We start from the raw sequence: 17509 nt of genomic DNA, 5'->3' as shown, positions 1-17509 counted from the left end.
TATTGAAACCTGTTACGCAAATCGGTCTCGACTAACCGTCGATTATATATTCAGAATTTTACATCAAAATACACGTGTTGTAACTTCTTGCCGTAATTAAACAGAAAAAATTAAGAAGCGAATAAATTTGATCAGCTTGAATCGTAACTTTACCTTAAGATTCATTTTTCTTTGAGATCGTTTGCTAATAAATCGTCGATCTTTTAACGTACATAGTTCGCACGATGTTCGTATCTTGGTAAAGGAGATTGATAGCCCTTGTTTCATTTGATACCGCCGGGAAAATGAAGGTTTCGATTCGATCTATGGATACAGTCAACGCCAGTCCCTCCATTTCCCAGGAAATTGAACGATGTCGATTTTTTTCAAGCCATTAATTCGTCTCGGATCCATTTATTATCAATTCGCGATCTTATTCTAGCGTCCAATGGAGATTCGGTGAAAGAGAAGAAGGAAGAGTGATTTTTCTAAAACGTTTAATCGATACTATAGTGAAAAATACTGGTGGCCACTAAATAGTAAAAAATATAGGAAGTCGTGGAACGAACATAATAATGGGATATCGATTATAAAATATACAATATTTCGGTTGCGTCTAATACGATAGTTACTCTAAATAAAATGTATCCTCTGACAGGGAAGAAACGCGTTAAAGCAACGATGATATAAAAAAGAGTGAACGAAATAAAAAAAAACAGAATCAAGCTAAATCCTAACTGGATCGACGTGTCTATAAATGACCATAAAACGTATATAGTTACTGTTAATCAAGAATGGAAGATAATATTGAACTGGCAACGCAGGAATCCCTGAGGCGCATCCTAATTCAATCCTCGACCAATTGGTCTAACTGCTTCTGTATCTCCTCAGGGACTATATAGCCCACTTGCTTCATCTCTTTGACGATTTGAGGGACTTTGCTGAGGTTGTCTATCCACTTGTAGTAAGCCAATTCCTCCCTGGTTCCGCCATACTTCTTCGGCAAATGCAACGGTGAGATGTGCTCGTGAAGGCTTTCCATGTTGCTACCGTGAAAGAAGATCTTGTTCTGCATCTTCACGTCCAGAAGTGGCTTAAATACCGAGAACATCACGTCGAATACCCAGGATTGATGGAGGATGTGTATAGCGTGGGTCGTCATTGGGAACGCTGACACTATCAAAGCTACCACCATACTGGCCACCTGGCAAAAATAGAAAGATCAATGATTATTGAATTTGTTAAAAATTCATTTTTTATGATTACATCGTGGTCATTTAGCTAAATACATTTCTTAGTCTTATGCTATACTTTCGAAAGAAAAATAAGATAGTTGTTAAAAATATATAAAATGGTTTATTATTTCAAATCGTTATCTTTTTTTTTTCAACCTCATTTCAAATGAAATTTGTTCACGCTCGATCTCGAACATTCGATACATTCGCGTATCTCCTAACATTCGAAACTCGATGATTTACTGGAATTTAATAAAGGTAGAAACGTGTCCGATCGTTGCCCAATAAACTGTTAACTTGATCAAACTTACATTGGAATTGCATTAATCGAAACAGTAAGATATTTCGAGATTTTGAGGAGGATAAACTGGATTTCCTCTTAACGCCGGCTTTCAGCTACGTTCTCCAGCGCAATCGTGCAGAAGTACCGCGAGGATAATACAGATTTCCAGATTTTCTTAATTCCATGCTCTTTATCGATATTGAGATGTTTGTGAGAAGAGTTAATGCAAAGGAATAAACCGGCAATTGACGTTCTAAAATTGAGACGCTCCAGTCATTGCATAGTAACTATACCAAACCAAGATCCAAGACACGATCCTCTTACTTTTAAGAATATTGAATTTTTAAAGTAGTATCAGCCAAATATTGACATTTACTTCGAATAGCGATGATCTCATATCTGGATCCTCTCAGTGACGATAAATGGTCTAATGCAAGGGGCAAAGATCCGAAGGAGTATTTTGTAATGATTTTACAGCAGTAGCAAAAATGATTGAAAAGTGACGTCAAAGTTCGGCCGCCTCCAAGTTCCCGATTCTTCCGCGTTGTCGTACAACGTTATCTTTCTCCGTCGTCGAACCAACAACTAGACGAAGGATCGGGGTCCGACGAAGAAGTTAGTGGCTGCACGGAAGAAGATCTGTGTCGAGAACTTTACGAATTGTTGAAGTTTCAAGGACACCATTAGTGCCGCCTTTACACAGCTACCACTTCACCGGATATTCGGCCGGGATGAATAAACGTAACAGGAGGTCGCCGGATAAAATGAGAGACGATTAGTTTCAAGGACGTTATAGATGGTTTAAGTTTCAAGAACGCTGGAAGCAAATCGATACCGGTAGCTAAGATATCTTGCTCTCGGATTTAGATGCTTCTTCCACGACGGAGTTTCGTTTAATCGAGCGCTCGATTCTCGTTCTTGTTTACTTATTTCCTTCTCTTTCGTTCTCGTACAGCGTCAATTATCATCTGGCCAATTAACAGCGTTATGCAGAAAATTACGAGAATAAAGAGAATAAAAAGAAATACCTGAGGAGTGATAGTCCACGCGTGCGCCATAGTGATGCCCTCCAGATCAAAAATTACATCGCCGCCAAGGATTTGCGCTCTCGGCTCCAAAACTCCGAGTTCGAGAATGATGACCGTGGCTTTAAAGATCTCCTCCACGCCATATTTCCTTGGATCCCAATTTCCCAGTCGATAGATCATTATTCTCCTGCCATCCTGCGTCCTGTAAGCTGGCACTGACATCACGTCGTCTTCACCGATGTGCTTCATCTCCAGTGGACACACATCCTGATGGATCTCCGGATGTTCCTCTTTGAAGGTGCAGTAGTTTACGATCTATCGAAAGATCTCTTGAGAAACAGGAGCGGTTTTTGGTTAGGTTAGTACGGCGAACAGCATAATCGAACCGATAATCACGGGCTTCGTGCAAATCATTATCTACTGTCGTCAAGTTTTTCACGTGCCATCAACGCTATGATTATTGATTCAGTTATGCTCCTCGTTGTATATGTATGATGAGGCTTTCTCGCGATTGAGGTTACTTGGAGTTTGTTTTCTGCTCGAGTCTCTAATCGATATTGCAGTAACTAAATGCTGGAAAATGTTTAAATTTTGTAACCAAGTTTCAATGATATCGTTCCTAAGGATATCTGATCTTTGCTTTAAAGTCGAGTTCCAAACGTAAAGTTCGATTAAATGCAAAGACTGTCCTGCCATCGAATAAGTATCGGTAGTAATAAAACATTTGTGATTTTTAAAACGCGTCCAGCATCTTATACATTTCTGCACCTTTAAATACTTCGCAAATCCATGAACATCCGTGGTCTACCAATGACGAAGGGAATTCGAATTTTAATTTCTATATTCTTCAAAAATCCTCTCGGAAGATCACCGACCACGCCTTGCAGCATTAAACGGATTCTTTGCAATTTAATCTCGTTGTTCAAACTCAACCGTCGTTGCTCAAATATAGAAACGGAGCAAACAACGAACACCAACCAATAATTAATGGCGTTTCAAAGGAACGTCGAGAGAAAACGAACGCGACAGCGTTCGATTTAATCCGTAAAGAAGACGAGGTACAAATCGTGCAATTATTCAAGCGTTTCGTAGTTTGTAGACAGAAAAAGGTCGAGCTCGAAAACGCAATCAACTCTGTTAAATGATGGCCACGAAGAGAAGACGTGCGCAACTGCGATGCGAATTCGTTTCATCTTGTGATATCGCGCCAACTTCTTTTAAAGAAAAGTAAACACCTTATAATTCGTAACTTTAACTTGATCGAATTTTTCTAATTTATGGAACATGTGCTTTATCGGTGATTTTGAAGATCTTTCAACGAATCAACGATATGTTGTAACTTGGGATACGTGGCAACTACCTATCTTATTGAATCTCGTAGATTCGATGGTTTTCTCCTCTCTCGAGAATCGTTCTAATCTGGATTACAGCACTTGAAAGTCGAATAATCGAGCAAATAGAATGGCCATTAGAAATAAAATCGCTTGAATCGACGAATGCGAGTTTCTTGCTTCTCACGATCGAAGTGAACTTTGATTCAACCTAGTCAGCTAACTAATCGGCTGACGTTTAGCTTGTTCCGTCTCTTTGTTTGACAATTGCTTTTGCCATCGCTTGAGAAGACAATGGATCGAAGAAGGTGTCGCCGACCACGTTTATACAATGATTCACACGTTAATGATCGAGAAATATTCCGCCAGAGAAATAAATGATAGTATTAATTAATTGTATTGTTCAATCGTGTCGTATCAATGGATCAGAAATAAATTGCACGTGAGTGATGAAAAATGGAAAGTCTCGAAAGAAATAGATTCGAGGAAAGACATTTTCGATCGCAGCGAGTCGACCGAGTTAGTTTTAGTTAGTTTACCTTGACAGGATTATGCAACTGTTGCAGCTGGACTCGTTTCACGAATCCCACCTCTTTCTGCCCACAAATTATTTTATTCCAGTGTCGATAAATTGGTGTTAAGTATACCACATGTTCGCTATAATTTGAAGGAAACTACTTATCTAATTGCATGGATTTGAACATTTTTTACGAAATTAATAAGAAAGCGTTCGGAAAATACGAAAAAGTGGAAAAAAAAGATTCAGCCAGTCGACCATACTGCGTAATTCTCGGAAAGTATCGTATCAGTTTCGTTATATTAATGAAACTTACCAGTCTATGCGCCCTGTTAACGTTAAAATTCCTCGTCCTTAGGAACCTAATCAAGAAGTCATCGTCCATTCTGTGCGGCAGACATTCTCCTCTCTCTGTCGAACACAGAATTCCCAAGATAGATAAAGAACACGCTTTCGCTCAGCTATCTAGAATAATTATTCCTCTGACTAACGTATAAGTTTCTCACAAGCTAAACTATTTTGATCTTCTTTACCCTGTTTCTTACACAGCTCTACTATAAATGAAATTCTTGACATAATTAATAGACTAAATTTGTCCTTTCATGGCAAAGTAAAAAACGCAAAAATATACAAAATGCACACATTATGCGAAAAATATTCAACGTATAGCGACTAAGACAAATATCTAATTAATTTATCTTCTTGTGTATAACGTATTATAACGTATAGTCGTAAACATACGAAATTGCATAAATATCCGCATAAAGTATAATACCGTTGTCGAAGTTTAGTACTCGTAAAGCTATAAAGTACAAATATCAGTCGGCTTTTAATTTTAATTAATCAATTTTTTAACTAATGAAATTTTAACTTTAACTAACACAACTTTACCGATATACGAGACATGTAACATAAATTATGCAAAGTTTCTGCCAGGGTTAAAATATTATCGCGAGTCGCTGTATCTTTTCAGCAACATAAATATCCCGTTACCAATAATAATTACCGTAAATCATATCCCTTAATTCCTGAAGGGTCCTACACTTAACGTCGTCCGTCTCTCCAAGTTCTCTCCTGGCGTACTCCATCACTTCCGGCGAGGGTTCTCCAAGATCCAAACAAACCTCCTCGTCGTTCGACTGGATCTGATCGTCCTTGAATTCCGGCATACCGTTTAAATCGTTGCAACACTTTCCAACATCGATGTCGCCGTTTTTCGGCGAATCCTCTTCGAGAAGAAGCTCCCTCTCGGCTGCTGGTTTCGGCTCGTTCTTCAAGGTTACACCGATCCTGACATTCGACACGTCCTCGGTATCCTGTGGCATGATACAGTTTCGCGTAATCCACCTTTGACTACGCTTGAGAAACTGTTAAGCCCAGGATTCGAGGATCAACGTAATTTAACGTCGCGACGTCGAATCGAGAGATAACCTCGACGGCGTGGTCGCAGGCTGTAACAGCCGCGCGCAACAGTCACCGTTCGCAATTCGCCGCCAGCTTACGACTGGTTTCGTTTCTTTCCACTCGTCTCCTGCCTTATTCGACCTCTTTCCGCCAGCTTTTCTTTCAGACAATTAGCAAGCCGAGTTTAGAATTTGAAACGAACTTGATGTTGATCGTTAGAAACACGTTTCGACGTACTTCGATTCACTTCGGTTTCGTTTACGAATTATTTCGAACGGCTAGCTCGTCCTTCGAGAGCGAATCGCTTTATCAACAAATTTTTTAAATTTCCGAAATACTTGAAACGCTCTAGAATTGCAGACATATTTTGAAGCACTGCTATTCACTTTGGTTTCGCTTTAGGAAATTATCTTCTAAGATCGAATTGATCGCGCGTATTAACTGTTTTAAGAAGTTTCCGACCACCGATTGGTTTAAGAAATCCAACTTCTAACGTTGCATTACCTCGACAGATCGTTGACGATGACAGATTACAACCGAGTTCGTTCACAAGAAATTACGAAGAAGAATGCACCAATCGTTCGAGGAACAACGAGTAACACGATACGAGTTTCTGATATTGTCATCAGAGGGTACTACGCGCTTATAAAATTTCCTTTTATCTTCGTACGTTTTGTTTCGCATTCGACTAACGATAAATCGTTGTGGCGATAACGACACACAGAGAGAAGACTCGTTCCTCGTCTGTCATCGACACGAACATGTATCAAACACAAAACTGCCACCAGCGTGAATCACCCATCGCGTGATGCGTGTACGAAGAATCCTTCCGGTTCCTGCACGAAACAACGCGTTCCGACTGCAAAGACTTTCGATCGGTTGCTGTTCACCTGGCTCGAACACCATCAACGTAACTTTCTCTCTCAAAAATGCGCTCTGCGAGAACGATTACCGATTTACGACCGATCCATGGTTTCTCAGTTTTACAGGATGACTTTGTAGAACTCCTTTTTCATAACGAACGAATACTCGACAGGAATATTTTGTAAAAAAGCCTTTGCGAGTTGTTCAGTGGAAAAACATTGCTCGAAAACATCTGCTATACAGTCACGAGATGCTGAATGAACTTTTGACCAGTTTTGATTGAATTTTTGTTATCGCTGGGTGAAAAAGAATTTTCTCAGAAAGAAAGAGATCCAAAGACGGTGTTATGGGAGTCGCAAATCGAATACGAGAGTCGATCCAGCAGCGATGCCGATCGGTGATGCAACTGACTGCAACTAAGGTATCCGACCTCGTTGCATCGACTCAAAATACACTGCAATTTCCCTCTTACCTGCGGCCTTACTCAGAACGTTAGTGTTAAAAGAAACAATCACGCCACTCCATAGAACGATTCGAATTCGTATATTATTTTCTCATATTATTTAACTAACGATATTTCAAGATAATCTAGCTGCGAAAGCGTTTACTCCGCAAAAATAGTTCTTTGAATAAATATTACGCTCTATTTATGAACGAGCATAGTCATAGATAGCGAAGAGTATAATCGAGGAATTATTATTATATAGACTATTTGAATAGCGTCCATGAGAACGAATAAAATATTAGCGCATTAACATCTTAGAATCATTAATCGATAAATACAGATTGTATCATATATGTAACGTCATAATTAAATCGCAGACGTACACATACGCAAATTCATTTTTACGAACATACTAAACAGATAGGATCTGCATATTACGTATAATCTGTCTATTTTTCCACCTTTCAGTTTCTCATAAATACGTAAACATCCGCGGTGTAATCGTCAGATAAAAATCGGAATATTCGAAACCGATCTCTAGCTAAACGATTATCCTGAGGAATCGACGATTCAAGATTTCGATAATAGTCGTAGACTTCCTATCTTTTTCCTTACTTCAAATCAATGTTACTTTATCATTTCGCACAGTGCTGCGCCTCTATACTTTTGCAGTCTAAAGTTTGCGATATTCTTCCTACTACGTCTTAGTCCTTCAATTGATTTTCCAATACTGACTGATAACGATAACGACAACGTGTATTTTTGCACACGTGCGTCGCCGGTTTCAAATGAATTGGTAATACATCGCCATTGGTAATACCGTGAAGTTACATTCGTAAATGAAAGTATTTAAACGGAACAGTTCATACTTTTATAAATGAAATCCAAGAAACGGAACCTACGTTAAATTTGAAAAACCTCTATTAAATGCACCCTGGTATGTTACCAACGAAACAATCCACCGTGACCTCAAGATACCTACAGTCAAAGATGAAATACACAAGTCCAGAAGCAGATACAACACAAGAGTCAACAACCACCACAACCCATTAGTCGCCCAACTACTGGACACGACGGACCAGATGCGCAGACTAAAAAGAAAATACCCTCTAGATTAAATCCTTAGTTTCTGCTAGAACCAACAATATAAAACTATTATAATCCATGTCATTGTATCACGCCAAATTAAGTTACTGAAAATTCTCAACGAGAATTGATAGTAAATATTCTAATAAAAAAAAAAAAAAAAAAAAAAAAATTGAAAACTTCCCTGCAACACGCATAATGCATTCGCAGAAGCTTTTTACGATAACTGTTCGAATACTTTCGCGAGGCGTGTTATTTCGTGTACCGTGCATTTTTATACCTGAAATCCTTAAATACAATAAATAAAATAAAAAGAAAAATAGACGCACAAATATCCGTATTCCAGTGACAAGCAAAATTTCAGGGAAAGCGATCAACACACGTATTGTACATATACAGCGCACGAAAGATCTATTTAAGACACGTATAATCTATTTACAATCGTACTCTGAAGGTCGCGAGATTACTTTTATAACCGTGAGTCGCTATCATTTTTTAACACGCAAATCGAACAAGCGTCTAAAGTTCAAGGTACTCGAGTCTCCTTAAAGAAAAAGAGTATAGACTTCGAAAGAAACGATTCGCGCAAAAAGCTTACCGACTATATGAATTAGATATTAATCACTGTACAGTATCATTATCGTCAAAGGGCAAAAAGTATATTAAAAGGCGAATATTATGCTTGTACACGTCAATTCATAAATTATATTAGCTTTCTAAAACTTGTAAAGGGGCCATTCTCGCGTATAGTTGTCTCGTTAGCGATTTTTTATCTGATCGTTATATATTTAACGATCGTGCTGATCTACTGTTCAAAGAAGCATCGTAGACAGTCAGTTTGTTCTCGTGGAGAAAGTTTAAAGTTATGAGCTGGCTTTAAACACTGGCGACTGCATTAGCGCGTGAAGTAACCGACGACTAAACAACACCAAGGTCGGTGCAATCTTTCAACAGATCGCTGATAGTTCGGTTGGATAGGATTTCTTAGACACGGTTGACAGACTTTGCGCTGCACATCGTGAGATATTACCTGACAAACTAAAAATAGTTAGATTTATAGGTAAAAGCGTAATAGAAACGAATCCTTCTGCGGGCATAGAATGAGATCTAACTGAGAATAAAGCTCCTTGTTTATCCGTAGGTAGAGAAGAAGCGTAGGTTGTGCAAAAATAAGAGTACGGGACACGGCGAAACTCGATGAAGACGGTGATAGTGGTTGGTGAGTAGTGTTCCATAATTGGGTTTCTACGGATCAGCGAACACTACGGTTCAAAGAACATCTTCGATCACTTGACAAACGTTAGCGGTCGTAAATCCTCGAATAGATGTATAAACTAGTAGAAAACTAACGACTAAAAGTCCTATCCACTTGTGTCTTTAAAATCTATACTTGTTGTATATACACGATTCGTCGATGTATTGTCCAAACTATTATACTTGAACTTTAAGTTAATGCTCAAACGCTTTTCATCAGTTTCGAAGAACCTATTTTATTTCACTCACCATTTACAGATTAAAGAACCTGAGAATAGAAAACTTTTCAACTAACAAAATTTAGTTTACAAACCACGGAAGAGTTAGAATCGCGGCACGAACGTTTACCGACGAACAAATTAGATGCGTGAACTCGCTAGCAACATGCTACGGTTGCAGCGATCGTTGCGAGCCACACCGATATCGTGCTATCCAAAGGTAATACGTCATCGAGATTACGAAACATGTCATGGTCATCTTGCTGCATCCACGGTTCGGTGCTTTCACTAACGACAACCTCGTACCCGACTTTTGTCGTGGGTGTCTTACGATTCACGTATTAAGGAAAGGAGAAAGTAAAAGTAAAAATCTTGCCGATTTAACGTTCTATCCAGTCATATCTCCTCGTTATATCAACGTTCTATAAATAACATTCAACGTAACGCGTAATTTCGCGATGAAAATATAATTGTTCAGGAAATCTACGATCTTTGCTAAAGAATTCCACTTTCCATTCTATTTACGGAATGACATAATATGATAAACCCTCGTTTTTCAGTTATAGGGCTATTACAAAAGTTAGCATAATGACAGATTACCTATATAATCACGAAACGATATTCATGCTTATTAGCTAAGCTATATTTACGTATATGCGATATCCTTCCCTTGTCTTTAATTTAGCTATATCCGAGAAATGCGATATCAGACATTTCTCAACGAATCTTGTCGCTCGTGTTTTCTATTAGTTTTCTAGCGTTTTTAACCGCTGGTCAGAGTTCGTGGAAGTAATTGTTGCGTCAATAAAGTTCTATCTTTCGATCATTTCAACTCTATTTTCAAGTATTTTCGTGACTAGGATGTACCATGATCCGATATATATCGCAGAGTTCAAAAGCCCAAATTATATCTGAAAAAAATTTGTTAGAAATTTATCCTGGAGTTTAGTGGAAAATAAATCTTTTTCAACGCGATAAACAAAATAGGTAATAAAATATAATAACTAAAATAAAGATAGAAAAGCGATATATATGCAACTCGTGTTAGATATAGGAACATAATATGCAGTAATTCATCATTACGTTGGTTGATGCAATTTCACTGAACGTGTCTGCATAAGAACGTCTCATTTCTACTTTCTCTGTTCTTACAGACGTTACCGCAACAACGTCTCTTTTTACAAAATTAACCAGTTAACTACGACGTAACTATCAATCGTTCAACGAGTCATTAAAGCCTCGCTGTGTTCCAGTTACCGTTCACGTGCAGCTTCTTTTATTCTTCAGACAGTTTTTCAGGGAATTACATTCCTAGAACACTGTTTTTCTTTGTTTGCTCGCGTGTAAAATCCAGGTGAATGTTAACCGATTAGTCGACTCACGATGGATGAAAGTGCAATTCATATACAGTGGGTTATTTAAATCTTTGAGAAAACTCGACAAATTTACCAAACAATTGTTCATTGTTAACTCTGCTACTCAACTATCTTCCACTATCGTATTATTCTATCGTTAACTTGCTTTAAGTAATTTCTCGTTTCAATTTTTTCCTGTAGATCGTGTCATAACGTTTAAAGTCTCTTCGTTCGTCAAAACAACGGTGAGATTCGCATATAAAAATTCGATGACTGCAGTGGGATTAACATCTAACTTTGTAAACGACAATGATCAATAGCTTCAAGAAAGAAAAACAAACGGAAACCCAACGAGCAACTGCAAGGTATCAAAAATACGATTAATACTCACTCGATGAAGAACCTGCGAAAGACCTGCAAGTTCCAGAAACTTAAAAATTGCCCTAGCAACCAACGAGGATCGATGGGACGTGGAAAGGATACGTACGAAGGACAAGAGTAAACGGTAAGGTTTAGAAGCAACTGCGAGAATTCGAAGGCTTTCAAAGTACTTACTCTGGCAAACTGTAACTTCACTGATTCAGCAGGGCTGCTTTGTCAAGGACGTGACTTGATCCGTGCGCTAGCGCGAACCTGCGTACACTGCGACTACCGTGGAACCTACTAGGCCGGTTTCAAGCTTCTTCCGTGTTTGTAAATCTGCGAGCGAGAAAGTTGTACGTCGATTGTGGCACGATCACCGATCCAGCAATGCACGAACGTTCCTCGGGCTGACAATGCTTCCTGCAGGATCTAATACTGTGTCATTCGGTGCCACTATCTTGCTACTTGTTTGATCCTTTTGCCATTACAGTTCAATACGTTTCTTGTCTCGTGAACCGTAGATGGCACGTTACATCGCCAAGAAATGTAAATAAATCGGACGTGTATACAAACAAACGTATCCGACGTAATGTTTTTCATAACTTTTCATAAATTCCAAATAATTGGTTTATTACCAAAACCAAAATTAAGAAAGGCAAATTCCTAGGAACATGGTTTTGCTAGTAGATTCTCTTGAAAAATTTCAGTGACACCAAGAAAAATATGCTTTATATTCGTTTACAAATTTTTCCTTCCGATAATATTAGGTTGTTCGAAAAGTTTCTTTCGTTTTATAAGGAGACAATAGACGCACAATGTTTTTTGTTTTATATTAGTTTATTGAATTATACACAAACATAATAATAGAGATATAACGAAATGGGTCATATCTAATTCAATGAAATAATATAAAACAGAAATTGTTGTTCATCTATTATCGCCTTATAAAACGAAAGAAACTTATCGGACAACCTAATACGTTACACTTGATGCCAACGTTTCCCGAACGTTGTACTAGCTGAGTTCGTTTCTTCGTCTGAAACTATTCCAGGAACTAAATAAACGAACTATAATGTTCACGAAATACCGTCATAAAGTGCAACGCGCTATCAAAGATACGATCGAAGCTAGAAAAACTATAAATATGTTATATAATAGGGTATTTATAATGTTTCTGCCTGTTTCTATATTACACGTATCTTCGATAAAGTATCCAAGATGGGCTGCAAAACACGTCCGCTTATAAACCTATTACCCAGAAAAAGAAAGTATACATGATACTATAATAATGAACGGCACTAAAAAAGATATAATCAAATATTTTCAATATTCCACATATTTTTATCAATTTAATTAGTATTCGTGTAAGATGTTTCTGTAGAGATATACTTTAATTGGGTCATAAGAATCCCGTTTCTGAGTAAAAGGAGATACGCGATACTGCAGTAACAGAGATTGAGCAATCTTCTGGAATAATGAGATCACTGCTATATTCTAATCTAGTAATTCCACCTGCATTGTCACGAAAAATTTCGAATGATCTCAGTTTCTTTGTTCCTCCCCTTGCAATAATTGAACTACGAATGTTTATCCATCTATGAGATATTTAAATGTAGAAAAATTTACAGAATGTAAACAAAGTAAATAAAAATGTTTAAAATCCCCGAAATAAGGTACATCTTATAATATATAGAGAGCAAAACAGATTTTTAGGAACCATTTCTTTAGTTTACATAAAATATCGTTTGAGTTTTCAAAACATATTTCTTATCCATTAAATATAAACTGCAGTCTATTCTTCTCGCGTAAAGATGGCAAAATCATAACAAAATTGAATATTAATTTCACTTCTAAGAATTCATTACAAGATTGTATAATTTTCAATCTTGTTTATAATTTGTATATCATTAAGAAAAATACGTAAATGCTTTAATCATGTAACGCTATCGATAAAACTAAAGAAATAGCAAAAACTTAATAAACTGTAATGATTTTAATGTTCTATTGACGTTATTATTGCAGCTTATTATACCGAAACGAACGAAGCTTTCCTATTAAGCTAATCGAAGTTTCAATAAACATGTCCAACATGACCATCCTGCTCATCTATCGACCATCCATTTCCATTCGCTTTTTGTTTAACGATTTCCCAGAACCAAGTAATCTCGTGGTCGAGCTGTTGATTTAGTTTCAAGGGTTGCTCGACGCTTAATGGCTGGATAAGCTGCTCGCTGAAGCAAAGATTCCAGAATCGTTCATCTAACGAGATCTCCCTCGAAGAAGGTTTCCAAGAAATTCGAAACCGAAGAAGACTTACCGTAAGAAAAATGGTAGGATTAGGTATTAATGGAATAAAATTACAGGCTTCCTGGGCCAATAAGTAATAACATTTGATAGACGTGTAAGAAAGATTTATCGATGAATACATAATAACGCGAAGCACGTGCAGAAGAATTCTTTTAATTACTTGTAAAAATCGCAAGCAAACTTGTAAAACAACTTTCATTTCGAACAGCTAACAGCATACTATTCAGGATTTCTATTAGCATACTACTCTCGTTAAGCATATTAATTTCTCTTGCCAACGTAACGTCTCTGGGTTATAGAATCAGTAGGGCAAAAATTTTTAATATCAAATTCCTTAGTAATAACATAATATCTCATATATGTTTATATCATCTAACAACGGAGAAAGTTGCAAATCGCGGTTGTACGACCGTATCAATTGCAATTTGCGATAAGAAGCATAAGATTTCTGAAAATGTTTGTAAAAGATGCCTTAAAATGGCAGTACGATTATATTAGAAAAAAACACGTAAAAATAAGTTAAAACGTTATTATGGTAAATTCTTAAGAAACTTGAAAAAATTGCGAACTTGGAGATTGAAAAATTAAAAATTTGTATTTTAAGAATTCGTAATCAGGAGATTCGTATCGAAAGTTACATAAGGAATTTTACAAACCAGATGCTATAAATTGTTCGAAAAGTATTCGAAAGTGAAATTAATAGCAGGGTGTCCAATTCCAGAAAATTTCTCCTGACATTTCCGATTCCTAAAAAGTAAACGACTAAAATCTGTGGAACGTATGAGAACATTTATTCGCGAGACGTCCATCGTAAAGCACCGCGCCGCTTTAATTACAGCTAAACGATCGTGCACTCACGCGATCGCTCGCACGATCAGCGAATAAGATAATTGATCGACGCTGCTATGGATTTCACTACAGATAGCCGTTATTCCTGGATTAGGAATCATTCGACTCGCAGCTTAGAAAGGGAAATCGTGAAATTCATTGGCAGTCGGAAACACGCCCGAAGCACGTCGGCTTGGCACTGGCCACGCTAATAATACGACGGGTTAATGACAGGGGAATCGTACGTGAACGTGTAGGAAGTAAGAGTTTCCCCCTCTTGGCGAATAACGGGCGATCGACGAATCGTTTCTCTGTTCGACAACGATTATCAACATTAATACAATTATGGAGATACTGTTTCTCTTATCGAGTCTTTTAAACAGCTTTCAATTAATCTTCAAGAGAGCGTGTCCTGTTAGTTCTTATCGCTCTTATTAACAAACTCCATTTGTTTGTTTTCATTTACTTCATCGTTTATTATTATTGTATATTATCTATTGCTTTCTATTACTATTTTAATGTCGTATTATATTTATTATACAATGCCTATATGTTAAAATTTCACAAAAAAACATTTGGATCCATCGATCACAATAAATTATAACAAAATGTCTAGTGAAATTTATTCGTAAGAGACTTATCAAGGAAAGCGAGATATTTTTGTTCGATATCCGTGGACTAAGGCTTTTGCTCCTTACTGAACCTATAAACACATGTACAAATGAAACATTCTATGAAATGAAGCACGTAAAAGAATGATAATTACGTACGTGATTATCGAACTTTCATGAAAAAAGAAGAGGGGAAGGAATGTGTAGGAGAAATCGTTTGACTGGTTATTGGAAAGAAAATAACTTGTCGTTTAAACACTACATATTATACTTCCTATTTAAGTTTTTATTCTAAAAGGCAAATACAACGTTTATTTAAAGACACCTAGGATTTAGGTAGAGTAAACCGAAGACGTGCCGAGGATTTATTTGAAGAAGCATGACTGTAAAGATGTTCTTATCTTTCTTATAACTCTTACTGTCTTACCATCTTCTACATTTGCTTAATTGGCGTCCTTCGTGGAGCAAGATACCATAAGGAGGATGAACAATTTTGGAAAAAGTGCCCAATCGTTATTCACGAAGATAGAACCAAGATGTCGCGCTCTAAGCCTTTCGCTGAAAGGAGGAGACTTCTACCGACTCCAGATAAAATTCCTGCTAAGCTGTCAGCCGCAAACCACTCGGGGCTCGGTTAGAATTTTACGGTAAAACTCTTTACGAGCGCGTGATGGCGAATTTCGCGCAGGTAGACCTCTAACTTACTGTAAATTTTGCAAAATTAAACACCTGATAATTCTATCCAACGTAAAATACTAAACTCGTCACTAACGTTATCATTTACAAAAGTATCAGACAAAATGGTCCTGGGACGACGATTGAAGCGGTGAGGAAAAATATTTAACTAGAAAAATCTTCGCTATACGTGGAAAATTACGCGATTATATGAAGTTCCACGAACAAATACACAAATAATTAATATACTGCTATCATACTTGCTGAGATCAGTAATAAACAAAAAGGAACAAATTGTAAGTAGGATTTAAGTAAAATAAAAACTTGAAAAATTCTTCTAAGAAAGAAAAATGAATATGTAAATGTAAAGATATAAGATAGAATGGATTTATTTGAATGCATGCATAGAATAAAAACGATGTACGTACTTTGTCGATCCATAAACGAGTAAACATGTAACAAAAAAGCCAATCGGCTTCCTGTTCGAAACTAGTTTGTATTAGTAGATTCAATTATTGAGTGTTCGCAAGGCAGGTGTATATTCCTTCGATGCACACGTTTCCATTAGCCGTACTCAAAGTGCAAAACTACCAAACTGTGGAGGAAAACACGACGCTCGTTCCTTTTCACGACGACACGGTCATTGCATACAAATGTTACAACACGCTACGTGTTTCTTTGAAGTTCCTTCTCTATGGCCGACCCAACATCGTAACAATAGCGATAGATGGTCAACCTTCTGTCTTTCTCGGCTTGATATAACGTCACACCGACCTCAAATTCTCATTTCTAATATCTAATTCCTTTAGTTTTAGATTAAAACGTACCGTTAAACGCAATAAAAATCAGGAATTATAGTTTACGCGCGAAAAAACAAAAAATAGTTCGTAAACCGGTATTATAAACTACAGCTGTTTATGCATTTATGGGAATTCGAGAAAACGAAAATATACAAAAGATATGTAATATAAATGTATCAAAATATACAAACTATCATTATGTTTTCTTCTGCTTCCATTATGTTCTAGAAATCATGAATTATGCACGAAAATCTGTAGTTATTAGCATTGTCACTATGGTTCTCGGTACTTCTTCGACGATTATGATTTTTCTTAGAAGAAGTGTTACTTAAGTTAAACAATCTTTCGCGTTAGTTCCGTTGATTTTTATTTGTCACACACTGGCGGCAGAAATCGGACTTCGCGCCTAGTTCAAGGAAACGCTCGCGTGCAATTTGTAACTGACGCACAGGATGTCCTCGGATTATCCTGCTTTAAATATATCCTTGTTCTTTTTCGACTTTCGGTTTACATCACGACTTTTAATCTTCAAATGCAACTTATGGACTCGGTGCATAATTCCTTAATATTCGTAAATATTTATCACGAAGGATTACGTATCAACGGTTCGTCTTATCGACGATATATCCTTCCCCCAAGTAGCTTATTTATCGATACTTCGTAAATCTCGTGGAATCTTCAAGTTCGATACTCTCCACTGCGATTTAATCGTTTCCTCGATTAATTACTTCTTTTGCAACGCAACAAAATAATTATCGCACTGTCACTGTCTCTATCGGTGATACCGATGGAATATAAAGATTCAATAGCGACCGACTAGTTACACTGGCAATCTACCATTTCCATTAGCATACTTTAATCCCTATACTAGGTGTCCCAACACCGATACACTGTAACGTATCTCCATTTCACACTCCCTCTATCTC

At 37.2% G+C, this 17509-nt stretch overlaps 2 protein-coding genes across 5 annotated transcripts in view; one reads left to right on the top strand and one right to left on the bottom strand.

Annotated features, from left to right (window-relative positions):
- The window catches only part of LOC126917753 (alpha-tocopherol transfer protein-like), a 34616-nt gene that overhangs the window by 716 nt on the left and 16391 nt on the right, over nucleotides 1–17509 (top strand). The gene's annotated exons all lie outside the window — the stretch shown is intronic.
- LOC126917749 (alpha-tocopherol transfer protein-like) lies at nucleotides 460–17170 on the bottom strand. 4 transcript variants are annotated; one of them, XM_050724996.1, is made up of 5 exons: nucleotides 16775–17170; nucleotides 5380–5689; nucleotides 4690–4784; nucleotides 2526–2840; nucleotides 460–1183 (listed from the first exon to the last, which is right to left on the bottom strand). In XM_050724996.1, the coding sequence occupies exons 1-5, from the start codon at nucleotides 16799–16801 to the stop codon at nucleotides 827–829; spliced, it is 1104 nt and encodes a 367-aa protein (XP_050580953.1). In that variant the 5' UTR covers nucleotides 16802–17170; the 3' UTR covers nucleotides 460–826. The 4 variants fall into 4 exon arrangements, with proteins under 4 accessions (XP_050580953.1, XP_050580954.1, XP_050580956.1 ...); XM_050724997.1 differs by lacking the exon at nucleotides 16775–17170 and adding an exon at nucleotides 16212–16747; XM_050724999.1 differs by lacking the exon at nucleotides 16775–17170 and adding an exon at nucleotides 11555–13253.

This window comes from Bombus affinis, chromosome 6 (assembly GCF_024516045.1).
Source record: "Bombus affinis isolate iyBomAffi1 chromosome 6, iyBomAffi1.2, whole genome shotgun sequence".
Lineage (NCBI taxonomy): Eukaryota > Metazoa > Arthropoda > Insecta > Hymenoptera > Apidae > Bombus > Bombus affinis.
This window is presented reverse-complemented; position numbering and strand designations above follow the sequence as displayed.